The 21,194-nt window shown below is 49.5% G+C and overlaps 1 protein-coding gene across 1 annotated transcript; it reads left to right on the forward strand.

Annotated features, from left to right (window-relative positions):
* The first annotated feature begins 2,600 nt into the window (after nt 1-2,600).
* Nucleotides 2,601-19,336, forward strand: LOC119113055 (translation initiation factor IF-2). The gene is made up of 4 exons (XM_037237381.1): nt 2,601-2,656; nt 12,007-13,507; nt 18,336-18,449; nt 18,810-19,336. Exons 1-4 carry the CDS (start codon nt 2,638-2,640, stop codon nt 19,060-19,062), a joined length of 1,887 nt encoding a protein of 628 aa, XP_037093276.1. The 5' UTR covers nt 2,601-2,637; the 3' UTR covers nt 19,063-19,336.
* The last annotated feature ends 1,858 nt before the right edge of the window (nt 19,337-21,194 follow it).

Raw genomic sequence — 21,194 nt, forward strand, 5'->3', positions numbered from 1 at the left:
TCAGCGTGAGGTCGAGAACCGAGGGCAAAAGCAATTGTGGAAGGAAAGCAAAAAACATTGTTGCCTGCCATGGTTGCAAGCATTCAAACGTAAGGATTATTTTTTCACACGGCCTTCTCGGGCCTATTTAAGTCAAATAAGGTGTTGTTAAGACGTTTTTAATAGCGTGATCCACGCTTGCATTACAACTTTCCAGTATATCGTGGAGATATAAGGAACCTATCACTTTTTTTGTAAAAGCTCACAACACGTTTCACAGCACAACTGCCGCATCTTCTGCCTATACACACCACACACACACACACACACACACACACACAACACACACACACACACAAACACACACACACACACACACACACACACACCACACACACACCACACACACACACACACACACACACACACACACACACACACACACACACACACACACACACACACACACACACACACACACACACACACACACACACACACACACACACACACACACACACACACACACACACACACACACACACACACACACACACACACATATATATATATATATATATATATATATATATATATATATGTATATATATATACATATATATCTATATACATATATATATATATATATATGCATGTGTATATATATATAATATATATATATATATATATATATATATATATATATATAAACATACAGTGTTATGCTTGATGACAGACGGACAAAGCTCACAGAACTTGCACGCCAGCGTCGCTGCGTGTTTGTACCATATAGGCTGGAATGCTGCAGGTGACCAGTGGAATGATGTTTTCCTGTTGCTTTTGACCTACCACGGACTATACGCATCTGCTTCTTCCCATCACACATTACGTTGTTAATATTCGCAATGTTGTCATTTGGTTATCCTCATCCCTGCTGTTGCTGCATTCAAAGTTAAACGGGCTGAAAGAGGAATAACTTCATTTGGCATTCGAACCATTAACATGGGCCATTATCCCCTCTTGTGAGGTATCACGCGGAATGCCAACGACATCACGATACTCTGGCATCTGTAGCAATGTTGCTACATACGGCCGATACGGATTTCAAGAACATTTGTAAAAGCACCGTACACTGTGCCCTCTCCTTCCCTTTTCCTGAGCACGCGTCAAAAAACTACGCATGTTTAAAACCTTTGCTATCATATCCATATTATATATATATATATATATATATATATATATATATATATATATATGTATGTATGTATGTATGTATGTACACCCATACCAGCGTAATATTCCCTCGATTTCAGGCGAAGTCCGGTTCAGTGCAGGCTGGCTTACGCGGTTGTGGCGCCTTGGCCGATCAGCTGACTGTTAGCGTCATTTTTATTCGCGCCAACCTGTCTGTCGTCAAGCGCGTGCAGTCTGGCGTGTGAATGAGGACGCTCTAATTGGTCGGACGGGGGATGTTTCTCAACCGTCGTAGATGCTTTGCACCGGACCGCGCACAGGTCTCCAGTTTTTGTGGTGGAGTTGATCTTGAGTTGGGCTCAGCGTGAGGTCAACCAAGGGCCAAGCAACGATGAAAGGAGGCACACATGGTTGTCTGTCATGGTTGCAAGCATTTAAAACGTAAGGATTATCTTTTCACGAAACATCATTGTCGTTATCCATTGCAGCAGTAACATAACGTGCAAAAAGAGTGAATGGGCACTTACATTTTATATACGTACATACGTACAATGCACATGCAGAGGGGATATCACCATCAACTACATGCTCCTGAGCGAAGGATTCCCGTCATTAGCAGACCCCTGGATCCGCCGACCAGACGTGGTCACGCCGATGGCTACCACCCCAGATTCGAAGAATCCGCGCAACGAACACGTAAGCTGGACTTGAGCCGTCTTCACCTGCATCTACTGTTCTGGCTACAAAAGCACTGGGGGTTACGGAACGGCAAGGTGTTCAGAGCAGCGCTGGGGATTAGAACTACGTTTGAACTTCAAATTAATCGTAAGGCCGCACCTGACCTCAAAGCATATACAATGTTGTGCAGCCGATTACCGAAACGCAGCTGGTTTACACCGGGCTTCAGTTAATACTTCCAGCCACTGGTAGGAAACCAAAATAGCTTCAGTGAGAACTATGTTAAAAGCCAATTTTTTGCATGAACATTTGGACAGCTTGGTCCAGTTTTCACGACCACAAATAAAGTATTTACCAAATTCTCAACAAGTCCAAAAATTTGGGCGAAACCTCGGTGTCGACACCGTTGACTCATGCCACAGACAGATCGAGTTTGCGCCAGCTGACGTCAGTGTGTCGTGATCTGACTCTGATGTCACTGCCACCCAATGTCAGGCGCCTGCCGCTGTGCCGCAGACGGCCGTGCCGTGGCGCGCCCGGCGGCGAATCCTTGCCAGTCCCACCGGACCGCCTCGCACGGAACCGCCGCCGAAACCCGGCCCTCCGCGAAGGTCACCGGGATGGGAGAGAAGGGTGTCGGGAGCGCGGGGGATGGGGGGCCCGCGGCGGGTGATGCGGCCGACCTTTCACCGGCCCCCTGGGCGCTACTTGTTGGGCTCGTCTCTCGGGGGGCGCGCAGTCGGTGCCAGGGATCGCCGGCATCCTGACGCGAGCCGTCTCAGAGAGATGGCCACCCTCGGCGCAGGTGAGTGCGGCCACGCTGCCGTGCCCGCCCGCAGCGCCGAAGCACGCGCGGCGGTCCGTATCGGAGGCACTCGTTATGTTTTGCCGACAGCTGACGTGACGGCATTTCGCGTTCGTGGCTCTCAGTTTGCGTGCTGTCCGCCGAGACGTGCCGTGCCGTGACAAACTTGGGCAAGACTCCGTGCATGGCTGAGGGAGGACGCTATTTTCGGTGGTGGCGCGTTGGGGTTCAGGGCAAGAACTGGTCGGTGGACAGGTGGATATCAGATTACCACGTGAGATTTACGTATCTCACGATATTCCTTCGATGCATCTGAATGAGCACGCTCGCGAGCGTGGTTCAATTCAGATAGCGCCTGATAGGCCGCAGTTAGGTACAAGAAACGTTTAATCCTGCACTCCTCATGCGATAATTTCAAATGCATTCAGGTGATGCTGCATGACGTACGCACATATTCATGCACTCCTGATTTAGTGGGTTGCTGCCATTATCAAGAAAGGAGTCAGAGCCCCGCGGACAATCGGCCCATTTTCGGATCAGTTTACACGGGTGAATGTGGTAAGAGCCTATTGCAACTGTATACCGATTGTCGTCACGCGAATTTATGAACTGTTGGAAATCACTGCTTTCACGTTAAAGGAGTTGTATGTTTGCTTTTTTCCCAAGAGCTGAGATAGTTCCAGAAGTAGGTAGGCCGGGTTGGCAAATCCAATGGTAGGAGCATTCTTCTCAAACAAATAAATCCCGAACACTAACGTCTCAAAATGTGCGGCCATGCCAGTGCCTACGCCTTCGTAAAACATAATTTGATTGACAGCTGCCACATTTGTCGCGCCGAAGTTTTTACAGCTCTTTTAAAACTATTTTTGTCATCATACTGCTAAAACGTCCTGTCAATAACACATGGCCATGGGTCATTGAATACGCAGCTTTCTCGTCAAAGGAGGATGCTTAATGATTGGTTAAGTAGCATCTCATAATAGCTTCCATTAGGAGCTCATTACTTTAACACGCGCCCTAGCGGCCGGTTGGATGCGCTTCGCTCGGGTGGGGGTCAATTTGACCCCTAAGAGATCTTAGGAACTAAGGGAGCTAGCGACACCAAATGCGCAGGATGTGTTGGCCTGTGCGTGAACTTAATAAGGTCAAAGTTTGGGGTTTCTAGGTCATCACTTTCGGGGCAAATAAGGTAGAACAAGGTCGGACTCCAGATTCGTTTTTTAAGTGCCCTTGAACCTAGGTACCTCTCCTTAAAAAGGTCACATGCTCATTGAAGGTCAGTGACCTTGTTTGACATTTTGAAGATCTTGGTGGCCAAAATCACTCAAGGCTGCTCTGAGTTTTACATTTGAATAAGCAACAAAGATTACGCTAGGCAGTATGTTTTTAAAAACAAAATGTTGACCTGGGTCGTTTTAGGTCAATAATCCATTCTAACATCAAAGAAGTCCATGGAAGATGCGTAATGCGGTTCCTGCTATCAGTAAATCTGAAATGAGCACCAGTAACTGTCCCATACAGCAAGCCCTATAGTAATAAAGCAGATTGGTTTTGAGCTTGGTCTGGCCTTCATGCCTGACCCTGGGATAACGTAATATGCTCATTCAATATCTGTGTTGTCTAAGAAAGCATTTTAGAGATGTGTGGCTCCGTTTAACACTGTTAGTGCATCAGATTGAGCGATTCCCTAGAAACTGACTTCGCTGAATCCATGGCCTGACTTTGACCTGCTATAGACCAGCGACTTTACAAGGCACATCTAATTTTTTATGCTAAACGATTCGCTATTTAAACGTCTGAGGCTATGCAAAACTCGGCGTGGCTATGCCGTGCCGTCCGGAAACTATTTTGGAAGACCTTTGTGGGGCAATTTGACCCCATAGCGCGTATTAAACAAGTGTCGAAAACTGCTTACGTCCCCGATGATAATGATTGCCAATGTGGCGGATTTCATGAACAGTTGCGTAGCTCCGATTGTACTCTAATATTTGCAGCAGAAACACACGCATGTACCTCATTGCAATTCAGAATGGGAGCTCGCACAGTGCAGTGAAGCAGCGTGTCTGGTCAACATGCCTCATCCCATGCTTTAAGTGCCGAGCCCCATGTCAAGCTACTGGTAAAGTACCACGACGGAGACCGCAAGACAAGACGTTGAGGTCTGGTGGCTTGGCAAAAAGAAGTACGACAAAACGAGCCAAGACGACAGGGACGTAGACCGTTGACTGAGCCACGCTGTGCATTTGATTGCATATTAAACACGTTTGAAATTATACGCATCACCAGAACTAATGGCTTGAGACACTGTCTAGCTGCTATGTCATCCCAGGCATGACAGGCCCACTGCTGTGGTTGATTGCACCACAAAATAGCCGTCGTTCGACAACCCTTCATAACCGGTCCCATCCAGCCCTAGCCCCAGTATTTGAGCAACAGCTTTGTGTCAAGGATGAAACCGGGGTTCATCTCCCTCACCTGCACCACGGTGTAGTTACTATGGTGCAGGTAACTGCGGTTGCAGGCATAGTTACGAAATACGTGTGGCGCAGCGCCGATGCAGTGACATTTCGTACATGCAACGCGGCCCTGAATTATTCACTTCGAGGTTACGACAGATGAGGACACACGAGGTCTGAAGTCACGGACAGGTGCGACGCGGTGTACGCCGGCCAGTTCAAGGCAGCGCAGTTCGTGAGGCGGGTTCCGTCCCGCGTCCGCTGCACTTGAAGTCGATACTTCAGATATTTCGAAGGGATGGGCTCGCATGATTAAAATTTTTATCAGTAAAAAGGGTAACTTGCACACCTGATTAAATTGCGAGCCCTAATAATGCGCGAATATAGGAGTTTGCATCTTACGTAACGGTTAACAATCCCGTTTGGTAAGTAATGCCTTCTTTTGGTCATCGTTCCCCCGCACCGGGATTTAGCGCCGTGCAGCCGGTCGCTAAAGCCGATCTCGACATATCCATGCTGCCGGCCGCGTTCAAAGTCCGCCAGAGCTGCCTACATAAAGGCATGGTGCTCGGTGAGGTGGGGCTGAGGAGTATCTGGACTAGATACGCCGGATATGGTCCAAACCTACTTCACCTTTTTTGCTTTGCTCGTTTGACCCGAATGGTCTTGGTGAGCTGCAGCAGCTCGGGCTAGACCTAAAAATAAAAGTCTCATTTCATGCGCTCTGGCATGTTCCGTCTTGCTTTGGTTTCGAAAGACAATTTGTCAAAACTAAGCTCTGGCCTGTGTTGAGTAATTATGTATTTGCCGTCTGCCGCAGAGCCAGGGGGTTGATGTACACTGAGACACACCCCATATACGGGCTCGTTTCAGTCTCAGGTGATGGCTCAATCTGACGCCAATCCCTCAAGGAATTTAAACGGCATGAAAACACCAAAATAGGTAAAGGCGCTAGTTAATCTGGCTGTTGAAATCAATACAGATTATTGTACAGAAAACTATTAACAGAAAACTTGTACGTCACTTATAGAAAAGCTGACAGGCAATACACAGAAAAAACTTGTCTTCACTGAAAGAAAAAGCTAATACTTCACGTACAGAAAAGCTTATACTTAACGAACAGAAAAATGATGTGATCACAGTTTCCCAAATATGAGAAACCATATGGTTGTTTCATGCGATGATAGCGTTTCCTTTACATTAACCAACGCATTCAGATTATTAAATGAATATCGCAATAACACGACGTCGAAGGGTGCTTTTTGGAGACAACAAAACTGATCACTGAACCGTCTGAACACGTCGAGTAATGCTATTGCTATTGAGGTCCACACTTCTATTTCGCTTCTTCCACGTTTTGGAAATTTAAGGATATGAACAATGTAGGCATGTTGGCGAACGACATAGCTTAAGGAGCGGGAACCCGGGTTGCCGTCCTGGGATCTCTGTGACCACAGATGAAGACGTAGGGAGACGTAGGTCATCTGAAGACGTAGGTCATCTGAAGGAGACACCGCCGGACCTGAAAACCCCTGCATGAGCTTTGAATGAGTTACAAATACCTGAATTTTATTCCGGCATTTGTGGCGGCTTGACGCAGTCTTATACGCCATACCACTTCCGAACCCTGGGTCAGACATTATTAGAGCCGCGGATTCAACAGGCGGTTTCGTGAAAGCACAAGTAGGCACACACGCATCGTGAAATAAACAGTGACTGCTCAGTGAACAAGTCGCTGTTAACTGACATATGTTCACACACTTCATTCTTGGTGAGCGGTATCCCGAGCTATAGAGTTGAATATTTAGCCGACAGGCTAGTAAGGCCATGCACCCCGTGCCATTCTGTTCAATTGCTCCAGAAGCAGTCGGTATCACCTTCCTGAAACTCTCAGCACGTTACTCCGAAGCGATTTCGATGGTTCTTTGAAATCTATTGGTCTACATCATATCAGATAAATGACCTAGATCAGTTTTAGCTAGGTTATGTCAGACCAAAACTTCCAGCCAAAACGAATGCCACATTCGTTAGTAATGCAATATAATATAACACTCCTTCACAATGTCATTGTGACCTGGTCTCCAAGTTGTACTCGCATGTCATCACGGGCCACTGATCAACTTGAAATTTCCTTCCCGACTTTTAGTGACATGCCCTCCAGTTGCGTCCCGTAAACATTGTATTCTCTTGTAGATTTGCCAGCGTCGCTTAACAAACAGGTTAGGGCCCTGAGCTTCAGTGGCTTCCCTCACAAATGTGTGGCTCTTGGCGTCTTTGGAGCCTCTAGAGCGTTTCGCGCCCCTTACCCATCTTTGAGGACCTTAGATCGCCTAGAGGTCTTTGACAAATTTCAAAGGGGTCATTCGCACACCAACATGAAATGCTCAATGTTCTCACGCTCCTGACCAATTTAAATCCTACTGTGCCCGCCATAAGGAGTCACACTTCTGAGACACGTCTGAGAATATTTGAGGACAAGAACATTGTGAGGCCGACTCGAACCACCACTGGGCGCCCGTCTGGACGGCCTTTATACCGAAGCTCAGGCTGCCCTCACGGAACATCAGGGCCCTGGCCTTGTGGCCGTCCAATTGCTCCGGGCCTCCTTTAACCTTCCTTAACGCTTTGATTTTGTATGCGTCTTCTGGCCCCTAAAGCCCATTGAAGTCGATATTAGCATTGGACACCATACTAGCTTCGAAGACTACGAGAATTACGGCAAATGTAACAACCCCCTTGATTCGTTATTTCAGTATCTCGTATAGCTTTAAGAAGCAATTGTGAGCGTGGTGTTCTTAGAACGCCCACTGGATGGTGTAGTATGATGTCTTGACGGATCTTCCTCGTAATGGCGTGCACACACATTCCAGCATGCTGCTGTATTGGTTGCAGGGGTCCTGCCAATCATTCACTGAGGGCGTAACATTGTTTTGATTGTTGTGTCATAATTTGCAAAGACGACATAGAGTCTGAACAAACACCAACCATTCATCTTAACCTTGTCACACAGTCTAACCTTAAAACGCGCCCGGATGGCCCATTAGATCCCATTTGCTCGGGTAGGGGATCAATTTGACCCCCCTCCTGAGATCTCAGGAACTAAGAGAGCTAGAGGCACCAAATTCAGTGTGTTGACCTTTACATAAACTCATTTCGGTCAAACTTTGAGGTTCCTAGGTCATGACCGTCGAGCCAAATAAGGTCAAATAAGGTCAAATTCCACGTTGGTCTCCAAAGGCTCATTTCAAGGCATGCTCAAGGCATGCTCGAGGCATACTCATTTAAGGTCAGTGACCTTGCTTATCCTTTCGAAGGCCATGGTGACTAAAATAATACAAGACTGCTTTGAGTTTTGCATTTGAATAAACGAGAAAGATTACGCTAGGCAGTATGTTCCTGAAAAGCACAATCTGGACCTATCTCATTTAAGCTCAGTAGCCTTTGCTGACCTTTCGGAAGTCCATGACAGATGTCTAATGCGGTTCCTGTTCTCAATAAATTCGAAATGAGCACTAGAAATTACCCCATGCGGCAAGTCCTTAAGTAATGAAAAAGGCTGGTTCTGACCTTGGTCTGACCTTCATGTCTAGCACTAGGTCAATGGAATTTGGTCATTCAGTTGATGTGTTGCCTAAGAAAGTATCTCAGGGATGTATGGCTTCGTCTAACACTGCGTTGTTGCGTCAGAATGAACGATTACCTAGATATTGACTTTGCCAAATCCATGGCCTAACTTTGACCTATCCTAGGTCAGTGACCTTACAAGGTAGATCTAAATTTCTGATACCAACCGATCCACCATTCTATTGTCTACCGCTATGCAAATTTTGGCGCCGTCATGCCACAATGTTCGGAAACCATGACGGAAAAACTTCGGGGGTTAGTTTGACTCCCACCCGAGCGCGTGTTAAACACAATGTTGTTTTTTTTAAAGGAAATAACTGGGTTTGCGATTCACGTATTTTTGTATTACTTTCATTTCATTCACATACTTCAAGGTGGACTGGATCTTTGCGTTCTGTTTTTTTGTTGTAAATTTTTCAGCCCAGACATCACGTTTACAATGAATCGATTCGATTCGAAACCCAGAAATTATCGTGAGCACCTCCAAACTAGAATCTATGCTTGCTTGTAGATGGTGTAACGTACAACTTTTCATGACTCTTGTGAAAAATTTCGTTGGTCACGAGTTTGTGGAGCGAGGCAAAGTCGAGTTCTTAAAAGATAAGGACTGGTAATTGACGTTTGCATGTTAGAAGGGTGGAGAATGATGTTATATAGCATATTATGCACGCAAATATACTCACAAATATTTACTTAAAAATGTACATGTACAAGTGCGTACACAAACGCACAGATGGACAGGTCAATCATAGGCGTAAACCATAGAGAGGTTAAGAGAGTCCATTTCGGTTCAAATCGTTTGAGGGAAACGGAATCAACAATAAAACTGGTCGGATCAAGCGGTGACAATGGAACTCCTATGGTACAAAACGCACGTGACCTCAAAACAGTCTCCAGTACATTTGGATTGCCTGCAAATTTTGGGGAGAAGGAAACGCTTTCGATGTAAGATTTAATCGTATTTTTGGACGCTTTAGTGCATTTTTCACCAATAGTTGAATTGACTTGGGCGTTTTTGAAAGTGTAGGCTGTGAATGGTAATAGTGGGCTATACATTGCGGCATTTTAGACAGCGACGAGCGCGTGTTAAGCGTTCATTGAAAAGGACAGGTAGAAATCACCGCTGCTAAACGCAAAACCCAACGCGCAAGAACTATCATGTGGAGTCACTAATGCATAGTGATTGGCAAACTGAAACGACTTAGTTCTACCTATTTTCAGCGTGTATTGTATTGTACTGTGTTGTAATGCTGCTGATTTTGTAAAACTATGCATTTCGTCTGCGTCCAAGTAAAATCAAAAGTGTTCTCTCATCAAGTGCCCGCTTCTATCAACAGACATCAAAAGCTCAACTGGTTGGCTAGGTACAATGACGACATGCACGGTAGCCTGTTCTATGATTAAATGGATCACTAATTTACTGACGCCGTGCACGTGCAACTGAAAGCGAGCCGCAAGCACTTAAGCGCACCGATTTTGTTGATGTGTGTGATGAAATAACTCTATTGCCGAATACACTTAAAGCAAATCTGTTTCCGACTTTTAACATACGCCTATGATACTTTGGAATAATCTCCATAAGCAGTCGAGAACGGATTAAAATACCATTCTGTTCACTAGACGTAACCAGTGAGAACTATCAATATTAGGCCCGCACAACATGCATACATTTGCCATCATCTGAGGTGTTTGCTTCTCATGATATCGGTAACAGACGAATTAACGTTTTTAGTTGTAACAAATAATGTTTCCGTGTTCATGAAATTTGTCACCTATTATTTTCAAAGTTTCTAATTACCTCACTGCTCGCTGCAATTTGATTTGGTATATTTAGGTCACTAATTGCTAATCTAACTTGCTGTGGCCTCGTTTGGAATCAGCTGTATGCTTCCAACATAAATTCCTCTATTATTGAGCCACTTCTTATGCCAGCAGAAAATTGCTGTTCACTTAGATCCACTCCTGACGTTTTGTTAAGTTTTTCATCCAGGTTGTTGATCTGAGCGAATCCGAACACATTTTATATATAAGCGTTTCGTTCATCGGCTACATTTTTAAGAATTTATGCATGAGAGATTAGATGACGCCCAAAAAACAGTCGTATTCAAGCTTTGTTGTAAAATTGGGCGTGGATATGCCTTTTCCTTTGTTGATTGTTACCGATGCCATTGCTGCTGACATCTTTGTCTCGATCAGGCTTGATTCGTTTAAGGAGTCATATCTGTGTTGTGGCTGTCCGAACTCGTCCCGCACGTGTCCGAAAGACATAAAGGATATGCAATGAGTTGATTGCCAACGAAAGTAATGATGCAACCTTAGGGGGCATGCACCAGCACCGACCTGAACAACTGCCGGCGTTGGCACCACCACTTATCATGCAGGTGGCAACGCTTTGCAAGGACCGGTTTCGGTCTGTTGTAATTGAACCCGAGAATCCTCAATGCAGTTGCAACAGCTATGAATTCAGCGCGAGGCACGCGAGAGGTGGTAAAGAGGTGTTCAGCATTCACGCACTTACACGCGGTGTAACCAGATCACAACATAACCCGCTGGAAACTCATTAGAAGAAAATCGATGACCTCGTTTGACGTGCTAGAAATGACCTGACCGGGTGTTTCATTATGCTCGTTTGTATTTAGGCATGGTATTTGCAGCAACCAATTACCACCCGTCTGGGTAGATGGACTTCTTGAACAAGTTATGAGATAATCTAACATGGTTTGACCAGACACGAAAAATGACGCCTTACGGTGACCTTAGTATAAATATGTCTGCCCTGGACACTTCAGCTAGGTATGCATAAAATATTGTATGTACTAGCAGTTGGTTGATATGCTCGAGCTGATAGACGCCTGGCGCAAAAGACAACCTAACGTGGAGTGCTTTGCAGAGATCGAAAGAATGCAGGATGACGGCAGTGTACTAGAATTGATGACAGTTTTGGGGGAAATGGAAGACTTGTATCAGATTAAGGCGCAGTTGGTAATATACTATGGCGGTGGTGATCTTGAACTGGGTGCTTCAAGGCTTATCACTTTGTTTTAGAGAACAATTCAGTCAAAAGAAGAGTAAGCGTAGAAATTGGGCGGGCAAGTATGAAAGAAAATACTTCAGGTTGTTGATGGTAATATAATTTTGATGTAGCTTCTGCTGCTGCTGAAGAACGCCATTTCTTTCGTGGTTTCTTAACGCATTCCTTGCCGAAAAAGTCGCTTCTACCAAGTACGGTTTTGTCACATCATGAAACTTGCGTGATCCTTTTTGTTACAGTTTCGTTGCTGGTGTTGTGCGCGTTCGCCGCCAGCCAGAAGGCGGCGGACTTCAGCCCGCCGTTCAAAGTGCTGGATGACATCATCGTCGACAGCGAGTCGCTCTTTGTGCGCGACCTCACGCCAGCCGAGCTGAGCTCAGGGGTGGTGGATCTGGAAAACCCGTTTGGGGAAGGCGGCGCGCCGGTGGCAGCCGACTCGACCTTAACGGCCGGCCAGCAGCTGCAGTCGGAAGAGTCGGAGCAGCTGCCGTCCAGGAGGCCGGCGTCAGGGCGTCGGCAGCCGGCGGTGGTCGGTCGAAGAGCGTCCCCCGTTCGGCGTGGGGGCGAGGCCCCCCTCGGCGCGCCCAAACGCAGGGTTGTTAAGGTCCGGTCCAGGGTGGCCCGTAGACGGGGCCCGCCCTCCGCCGCCGCGGCGAGCTCTCCCGAGACCGCCGCTCCTGCCGAGGACGCCGCAGTGCCTCAGGTGGCAGCCGAGGCCGACGCATCCAGCGCCGCCGCGGCGGTCGCAGTGCCGGCGGAAGAGGCCACGGCGCCTGAGGCGGCAGCAGAGGCCGACTTTGCGAGCACTGCCGGCGACCGGCCCTCCTCAGCGTCCGTCAGGAAGCGGGTGCGGGTGGTCAGCAGGAAGGGTGGTAGGAGGTTGACGAATCCGGCAGTGACGGCGTTGGCAGACTTCACATCTGCGCCAGCCGTCCGGGCTCGACCGCAAGCTCCACCCACCGCCCCCACCACGACACCGGCGTCGCGTCCGATTCAGCGGCTGCCGGTCAGAAAGCTGGTAGCGGCCCCCGTCGGCCGGCTGTCAGCGGCCCGGGCTAGGTCTGGGAGTCAACCGACTGTCCTCACCACCGAGCCCACCGTTGTGGCAACGATCCCGCCACCGGTGCGGAGAGGTCCCGGTCGGAACATCGTGCGAGCATCCGCCAGAGGTCGCATCCCCTCGCCGCCCGGTATCGCGGCTCCGGCGGACGTGAGCGGCCCGAGGAGAAGGCTGCCTGGGCTTTCCGCCATTCGCATTCCTCTCGCCACGCTTCCGACCACGACCAGCACCACTGCCACGGAGGAGCCGGCGGCCACCGCAACGACCGAGGAGCCGGCAGCCCCCACTGAAGCACCGCCAGCGACGACGACTGAGGAGCTGGAGGTGACCGGTGCGGAGTCCGCGACGGAGGCTGTCGTCCCGGAGGCCCCAGCAGCGCCGCCCCCTGCCCGGGGAAGCCGGCGCCGGCAGCCGGTCCGAGCGTCCCCCGCCGCGGGGTCGCCCAAGGCATCCAGCGGCGACCGCCAGGCATCCCGTCAGCCGGTAGCGAGCCGGCAGCGCGGCGCCGTCTCCACCGAACCGGCGCCGGCGCCGCCGCCGCCGTCGCCCGCGCGTCAGCCAGCCCGACGGCCGATCGCCGCTGAGGCCGAGCTCGGCGTCAATGAGATCGGTTCTCAGCAGCGCGGCCTGCCCGGCGGCTCGCAGAGCGTGATCGGCGACCGCAGCCCCTCCACCTTCAGGTCAGTGCGGGTCAGGGGTCACGGTTACATGTCGTGCGACGGGTCGGCCTCAGCTCGCCGCTGTCCAGTGAGACCGGTCTTCAAGGCCGCGCTGTCGGGCTGAGCGGCGGGTTCTCGGTGTGTGCCGTGCGGTTGGAAGTGTTATTTTCCATCCCACTTACGGTTCAAGACTATGACTACTAAACATCAAATGCTGCAAAAAATGACGCGGCATGGCCATGCAAGAGATGCATTTGCTATACATGGCATTATCGCTATTAGAGAATCTTGCAAATGATTTGAAAGTTCGCCATACTCTATCGATCAAAATTCGTTCACAAAATATCACCATGACGAAGATATTCAAGCGAAGTTTAGCCACAATGCAAATGCAACGATATGCTCAACGCATATTTTTCGCCTTGTTTATTATGAATTATTTAAGAGTCATTTGCTCTTATTCAGTGTCGCTAGCTACCTTATTGAGTTAACGGGATTGAGATTTAGGCTTATCGCCTGTGGTGACAGCTGAGTTGGCCTGGCACCTGTGCCCTCAGGTGTTTTTTTCCATTACTCAGGCGTGCTGGACCGCATGATTGGCATTGGTCCTCACCTCACTCCACCAGGGACCGCTTCCCGTCCCAGCCCCCCCCCCCCCCCGCCGGCCCTCACCTTACTCCGCCAGGGTCCGCTACCCATCCCAGCCCCCCCCCCCCGCCGGCCCTCATTCACTCCGCCGGGAGGCCGCTCCTCCTAGCCCCCCGCCGGCACTCACGTCACCCAGCCAGCGGGCCACTCTCTCCCAGGCACCCCACCCCGGCTGGCAGGGGCGGCCGCGAGCACCTCTGGCGGCTCCGGTGCCGTGCCGGGCTGTTGCACAACGGGCCGGCGACGTCAGCGCAGATAATTCGGTGCAGGAGCCAGCGCAAGCGACTAAAATCTCGCGGCGAAATGTTCCCACGACATAGCAGAGGCTGCAATCCAAGCACAGTTTCGAAAAGAGGTTCCTTTCAGGTATATCCACATTTCAAGCATACTCTTTCAGAGTTGGAGTCTGACATCAAAGCACATTTTGGTTTCATTTTTGTAGTTATTACGATTGGGAAAAACAATATGCAACGCCTGTAGTAAAAGACGGGAGCCCTGAGAAACATCACAACGCAGTTAAATTTCATACGTTCATTGTTACAAGTCTTCCGGAACCAGACATTACCTGACAAACAGAAAGCACGCTGGGACAGTACTCCGGTGAGGTCTGATTGTTGTCACTCTATTGTATTCAAAATATAGTGAGCTTTCACTTATGGGCGCAAAATGGCCCGATGCCGGCGCGCCCTAAAACACCAAATCACCACCAGCTTCCACTTAAAATGAATACAGTGGTTATGTCTAGCTTGTTTTTATGTCAACAAACATCGCTCACGGTCGACCAGTGTTCGTGGCCGGTTGGCTTCCACTTCCAATTATATTTCACCCACTTTCAATTGTGTATTCGATGACCGATGACAGCATTGTTTAAAACTGCAGGACTTGATATTTGCACAAAAGATAGCCGAAAATTCACGGCTGAATGTCATCAAATTACGAACGCCGCCAAAATGGCTGCATTCATTTCCAAGCAAAATTTTGAGGAAATACAACTTTACACCACGAGGTGCCATGATTTTGACCCTTGATGCCTTTGCGCGCACAATTTTCATATACGAAGATGATATGAATTCACCTTAGAAAGTCCTACTAGGATTACCATGGACAATTTTAAGGACATGGGCTGAAGCAACCTAACATTTACAGACCCTCACAGCACCCTAGTCTTGTAATTTCAAGATGCAGCTGTATCGTGGGCGCGACATCATTTCGACATTTTATCTTACTTCATCTTGATCTCGAATAACAGTTAAAAACCCGCCCATGCTGATTATATGTTTTATACAAAACTATGTTTCATGTCTTAGAAACCACCAGAGGTGGTGGTGCTGTCGATATGGTGCAAATCATATATTACAGAGTCATTATGTTACGCATTCTCACCGTGCAGACGATTGGAAATATGCATTCGTAGCTTGGTCACCACCAATGTAAGACCGTTTACTGTTTATATCAACTGTAACTGATTTTAAACTCACTCTACCAAAATATCCTTTGATCCGCAAATGGACACAAAATGTATCTGCCAAAACTCGGATGAGTTGCGCCCTGCGTCCTGGCGAGGGCGCAAAAGGATTCACCTGTGGCAAATCCCGTCCAGTCCTTCCGTCTGAGTTCATCGGAATGCGGTGCGATTCTGAGCATCTGTGGTGGCATCTCGGCCACCACAGGGCCACCAGTAAGAAGTGGATAGCCTTCAGCCGAAAAAAAAACAGGTCAGCCTTGCGGTATTCATTGCGTTTTTTGCTGCTCGCATCTTCTGGTCGTCCCATTAGTCTTTTTGGAGGCACTAGCCAGCGCACTGGCCAGACATGTTTTACCATATGAAGGACAGCAGCCGGACTGTAAAGACTGGAAGTTGTGTTGGGCTTTGAGATCTCTACGATGTCTTATATGCGGCATTGTAATTTTGAAAGACTTACTCGGATTACCGAGCCGATGCACCAAGTTTTTAGGTGACGTGCACGTTTTGATATTCCTTACTGGCATCGAGCGGTTCGCACTACTCATACGAAACACTTTGCACGTGGGTTTTAAGGTAAAATTTCGGCCCATAGTTCGACTGCTTTGCACGTTTGCACCAGCCAATGTATGTGGTGGAATGCTGGTATGGAGCTTGTACAAGTGCATATGCCAGCCTCGCCAATGGAATCTGGTCTCTATAAACTAGCAAGGAAATCATTTCATTTTGAACAAAGCGTGTCTCTGCAGTCCAAGAGTACCGACAATATCTGTTTGTATCAGGCCGTATCGCTCTCGAACGATAGTGTCTTCATTAACCTCACATTTTAACGTCCGATGTTCGCTGCCGCTGATGGAACTGCCGACACCGTGGGATCATTTAGCTGTGCTGGAACCGGTTTGAAATGGTGAATTGCCCAACACCAGGCGGTGCGCGTCCATCTGTGGTCTCGGACCCCCGTGTGCATGCTGAAGTCCACGAATGACCCCTGACATGGCACGTTCAAAGGTAAAGTGGTGTCGAGACTGCTGACTCAACCCTCCCCATCCCGGCCACAGATATCTCACATGTCTCTGCCAGTGCGGAGAACTTGGCCGTTGCTTGAGTGCTCTGTTTAGTGAACTTTGTGAACAATTCTGCGGCGTGCTCACCGAACCATCAGCTCATGGTTCGGTGAGCAGGTGGGGAAGTTTCAAAAGCGGCTTTTGAATGTAAGCGCATGAGAAAGCCTGTGGTTGGAGCTTCAAATTCATTACAAGATGTCCCTGATTGCATTGTGCCGCCATGTCATGAGCACTGCCCCACTGTGCGACCGGGTTCGGTTGCAAAACAACGCGGGGAAAGTCTTTCTAATGCTGCTCTCGTTTAACGGGCAATTTGAGCCACATCGGGCGCTTGTCTGCGATGATTGTAGAACAGGTTTAAATTTAAGTGGCAAGGTTTCACTCAACCTGTGGAACACTAAATGAACGCGGCTTCACCACTGGAATTTCTCAAAATTGATGAGGTCACAGTCATATAATGATGTCACATGCTTGATAGTGTCGAAGGTGACGTAAAATACCTGAAAGATTGTGAAATATTAGATTGCGAAAAGATTGCGAATAGAGAGAATAGGAAGATTGCAAAAAGTTCGCGTACATTATTCATGATTTGACGGGACCCTCAAAACGGTGCCTCTGTTTTCTTATACGGCGTGTGGAAAATAGAGATCCCAGGAGGAAGTCAGCTTCTTCCCCCGGCGGACGCGGCTGTCTCAGACCTCCAGCCAGGCGCCGGTTATAGAAAAGCATCGAAGCCATCGTTATTAAAATGAGAACGCCACCTTGACTTATCGATCACAAACTGTTGTAACCAACTGTTTTGTTCTAACACCGACAAAACTACCTAATGTGACTGCTGATGGTGACCTGGCATGCCTTCAAATCTGTGACCTGGGCTTCCATCGATTTTTAAGATCGGATGTAAGATTTTTAAGATTCTACGGATTCATAATAACCTTTACCAATTAATCATATGTCAAGTACCGAAGATTTGTTGGAATTATCTAAGACAAGCTGCAATTTTTTCCGGAACTTGGATTGAGACTTTAAGCCCCCGGTCGCTTCAGGTTTAGGCCTCTTTTGGATGGACGTCCTTCAGGACGTCGTTTTCAACTCTCCCTACAGCGTCCAGCCCGATGCCAGCCCAGCCCAGCCAGCCCAGCGTCCAGCCGTCTGTGTAGACATAACTTTTCTTCAACCAACACTTCGTCCTCAAATTGCTTGCTCCGATTTAGCGAGCATCGGGCTAACTTGTAATCTGGTTGCCAATCAGTGCGTCTTGAGCGGACTACTCAGCATTTGCGGTTCATCTTTATCACTTTCCTGCACGACACGTTTTTTTTTTCCGCGGCGATGCCGATGCTACCTCTGGGTAGATAAGTTAACGTTAGATCTGTCGTCACCCAAGCCGCACAGAGCGGTCTCTCAAATAACCACAAGTCAGGGGTTCCCTTCAGCAGGTAGGCTTTTAACAACAGCCTTGCATCGCACTAGTGATCCATAATCAGGCGTCTTTTTGGACCGCTTCCACACATGACATGAGCAGCTGGAAGCAGCTGTTTCCACACGTGACGTGAACAGCTGAAAAGCAGCTGCTCCCACAAATGATGTGAATAGCTGAAAAACAGTCCAGAACGGTTCTGGCACCGCAGCACCCACCGATGGCTGTTGACCTGACTTGACCTGGAATCTTCAGCTGTCAAGACCGACCGTACGGCTACTACGCAGACATGGAAGCCGACTGTCAGGTGTTCCACATCTGCTCGCCGATGACCCGCAACGACGGCACCCAGGTCAACCTGAAGCACAGGTGAGCGGTCGGCCGCCGTGACCTAGCCTGTTTGCGCGCAGCGACGCGTTAACCGAAGTCTGCCGAAGTCCTTAGCTCTAATGTAGCCACACGATGTGCTGAAAAGTCGCTCTGGCTGGATTAGTTTTCGTTTTTGGAGACCGATGCCTTGCCCACCGCATGCAGCTTATAGTAAGAAGTAAAGAATGAAACAACACAGGAAAGGTTAGGGAGGATTTCAAACTCAGTAACCTTCTACCGTGGGCATAACAATAATTTATTGTTTGTTATTGACCGGAATTGGAAACACACCCTCTCAACTGGATCGGTCACAGCGTGTCATGGAACGCCCAGCCTTCACAGCACCTGCTTTGCCGCCAGCTTCTTCTGCAACAATGGCACGCTGTTCGACCAGCTGACGCTGAGCTGTCGCGAGGAGACGGCCGCACTGCCGTGCTCGCTGGCCATCGAGTACTACAACAAAGTCAAGTACTTCAAGGAGTACAACTACTTTGATCAGTTGCGGGCCGAGCACGCGCGCAGGGAGGAGATCGCGGCACGGCGGCTAGGCGGCAGAGCACGCGTGGACGCGCTGGAGAGGGACCTGGCGGAACTGGCTGCTGACCTAGCCTGACCTGGGCACACTGAGCGGGCGTGGCCTGCTCAGCATGGGTGCGAGCCATCTGGGTGACATGACCCTCTCATTATATACTTTCCTCCGTGCTTTCAGGGCACGTCCATCTTCCATTTCCCCTTCAGTCGTAGCAGTTCCTAAGGTCATACGTAATAAACAAATGCATCGAATGTGTGGTTTTTCTACGGTACATTCCCATTCGTACGCGATAATTTTGCTTCAGATTTATGTAGGTGGTGGCTCCGACCCACCCCTAACGTCTCGGAATGTCTTTGACCGACTGTGACTGGAGATATGTCAACAAAAGCTTGTCTTTCCGAGCCCTGGGTGTCGATACGGACAAGTTGCCACAGTGGAGCACATTATTGCCCAGTGCTAGCCAAATCCTCGACCATGACATCAACGGGTTCTCTCAAACCATGACATCGACGGGTACTCTCAAACCATGACGTCAACGGGTGCTCTCAAACCATGACGTCATCGGGTGCTCAAAACCATGACATCAACGGGTGTTCTCAAATCATGCCATCAACCGGTGCTCTCAAACCACAACATCAACGGGTGCTCCCAAACCATGCCATCAACGGGTGCTCTCAAACCATGACATCAACGGGTGCTGTCAAACCATGACGTCAACGGGTGCTTTTAAAGCATCAATACGTTGGCGAATTGGGCGGCCATCGTGCTGATTGCGCGGGATGCCTGAGACCGAGCGTGGTGTTGCTGCGCCGTCGGCACTGCTGCCGGTCATCAGCTCAGCACATCCAGAACACCGCTGCTCACACACAGGTGGATGCAATGAGTGAGCATTGCTGATGGCTGTATTAGATAGCATCGGTGCACCGCGGGTGCAACACCTATGACTGAGCCAACAGAGCGGTCGAACCATTGTACCCGGGACTGATCCGGCTCTGACCCGGTTAGAACCGGGTCAGGGCAGCCGGTGCGCTATGTGCCGCTGATGACCCGGCTGGTGGAGTCGGCAAACCACTGCTGGTAACCCGGCTGGCTGAGCCGGTGAACCACTGCTGGTAACCTAGCTGGCGGAGCCGGTGAACCACTGTTGGTAACCTGGCTGACGGAGCCAGTGAACCACTGCTGGCAACTCGGCTGGCGGAGCCGGTGAACCACTGCTGGTAACCAAGCTAGCGGAGCCGGTGAACCACTGCTGGTAACTCGGCTGGCGGAGCCGGTGAACCACTGCTGGTAACCGGATCGGCAGGGTCTGAGCATCAACGTTGATAACTGGTGCTGCTGATAACCATGTGTGCTGTCACGCAGGTGTCCGGATTGCCAACGCCGGTGTCAGGCTCGGCTGCTCAACGGTGTGTCCGGGTTCGCAGCTCACCCACCCGGCCAGCAGCGGTACAGGTGCTTGGTCCCCCGCCCCGCACGTGTCCGGCTCTACAGCCCACCCACCCGGTCAGCAGCCGTACAGGCGCTTGGTCCTCCGCTTCGCACGTGTCCGGTTCTGCAGCTCACCCACCCGGCCAGCAGCCGTACAGGTGCCTGATCTGCCCCACACGTGTCCGGTTCCGCAGCCCACCCACCCGGACAGCGGCCGTACAGGTGCCCAGTCCCCTGCCCTGCGTGTGTCCGGTTCTGCAGCCCACTCACCTGGCCAGCGGCCGTACAGGTGACCAAACCCCTGCCTCGCACGTGTCCGGTTCTGCAGCCCACCCACCCGGCCAGCAGCCGTACAGGTGCCCAGTCCCCTGCCCTGCATGTGTCCGGTTCTGCAGCCATTGCCGGCTTCGACTCTGTTGTCCCTGCAGTGCGAGGGCCTGCCTCATCACCGTCCGGTAATCTGCTCGCTGCCAGTGTCTGGCGTTGCTGCGCTCTCTGGTAGCATTTGGGCGAATGACTCAGCAGCCGGCTATGGTTTAATGTTCTGCAAACTGAGTCATGCCTCAGCTTTTTCACAGTGTTGCACCATCTATGGCTGTTTTCATGATTATTTAGCTTCTGGTTGAACAAAAGAGTGTAATTAGCTAGGATGTTGTGCGCGGCATTATCGCATGTGGTAGGGTATCAGTCATTAGACACACACTTACGCTTTGTGCACCAGGAGGCGTCCAGGAAGCGTGCCTAGTGACGGAACGGGATGATCTTGGTGGAATGTAATCAAATGG

The sequence above is a fragment of the Pollicipes pollicipes genome, unplaced genomic scaffold, assembly GCF_011947565.3.
Source record: "Pollicipes pollicipes isolate AB1234 unplaced genomic scaffold, Ppol_2.1 Scaffold_7261;HRSCAF=8764_pilon_pilon_pilon, whole genome shotgun sequence".
NCBI classification, from domain to species: domain Eukaryota; kingdom Metazoa; phylum Arthropoda; class Thecostraca; order Pollicipedomorpha; family Pollicipedidae; genus Pollicipes; species Pollicipes pollicipes.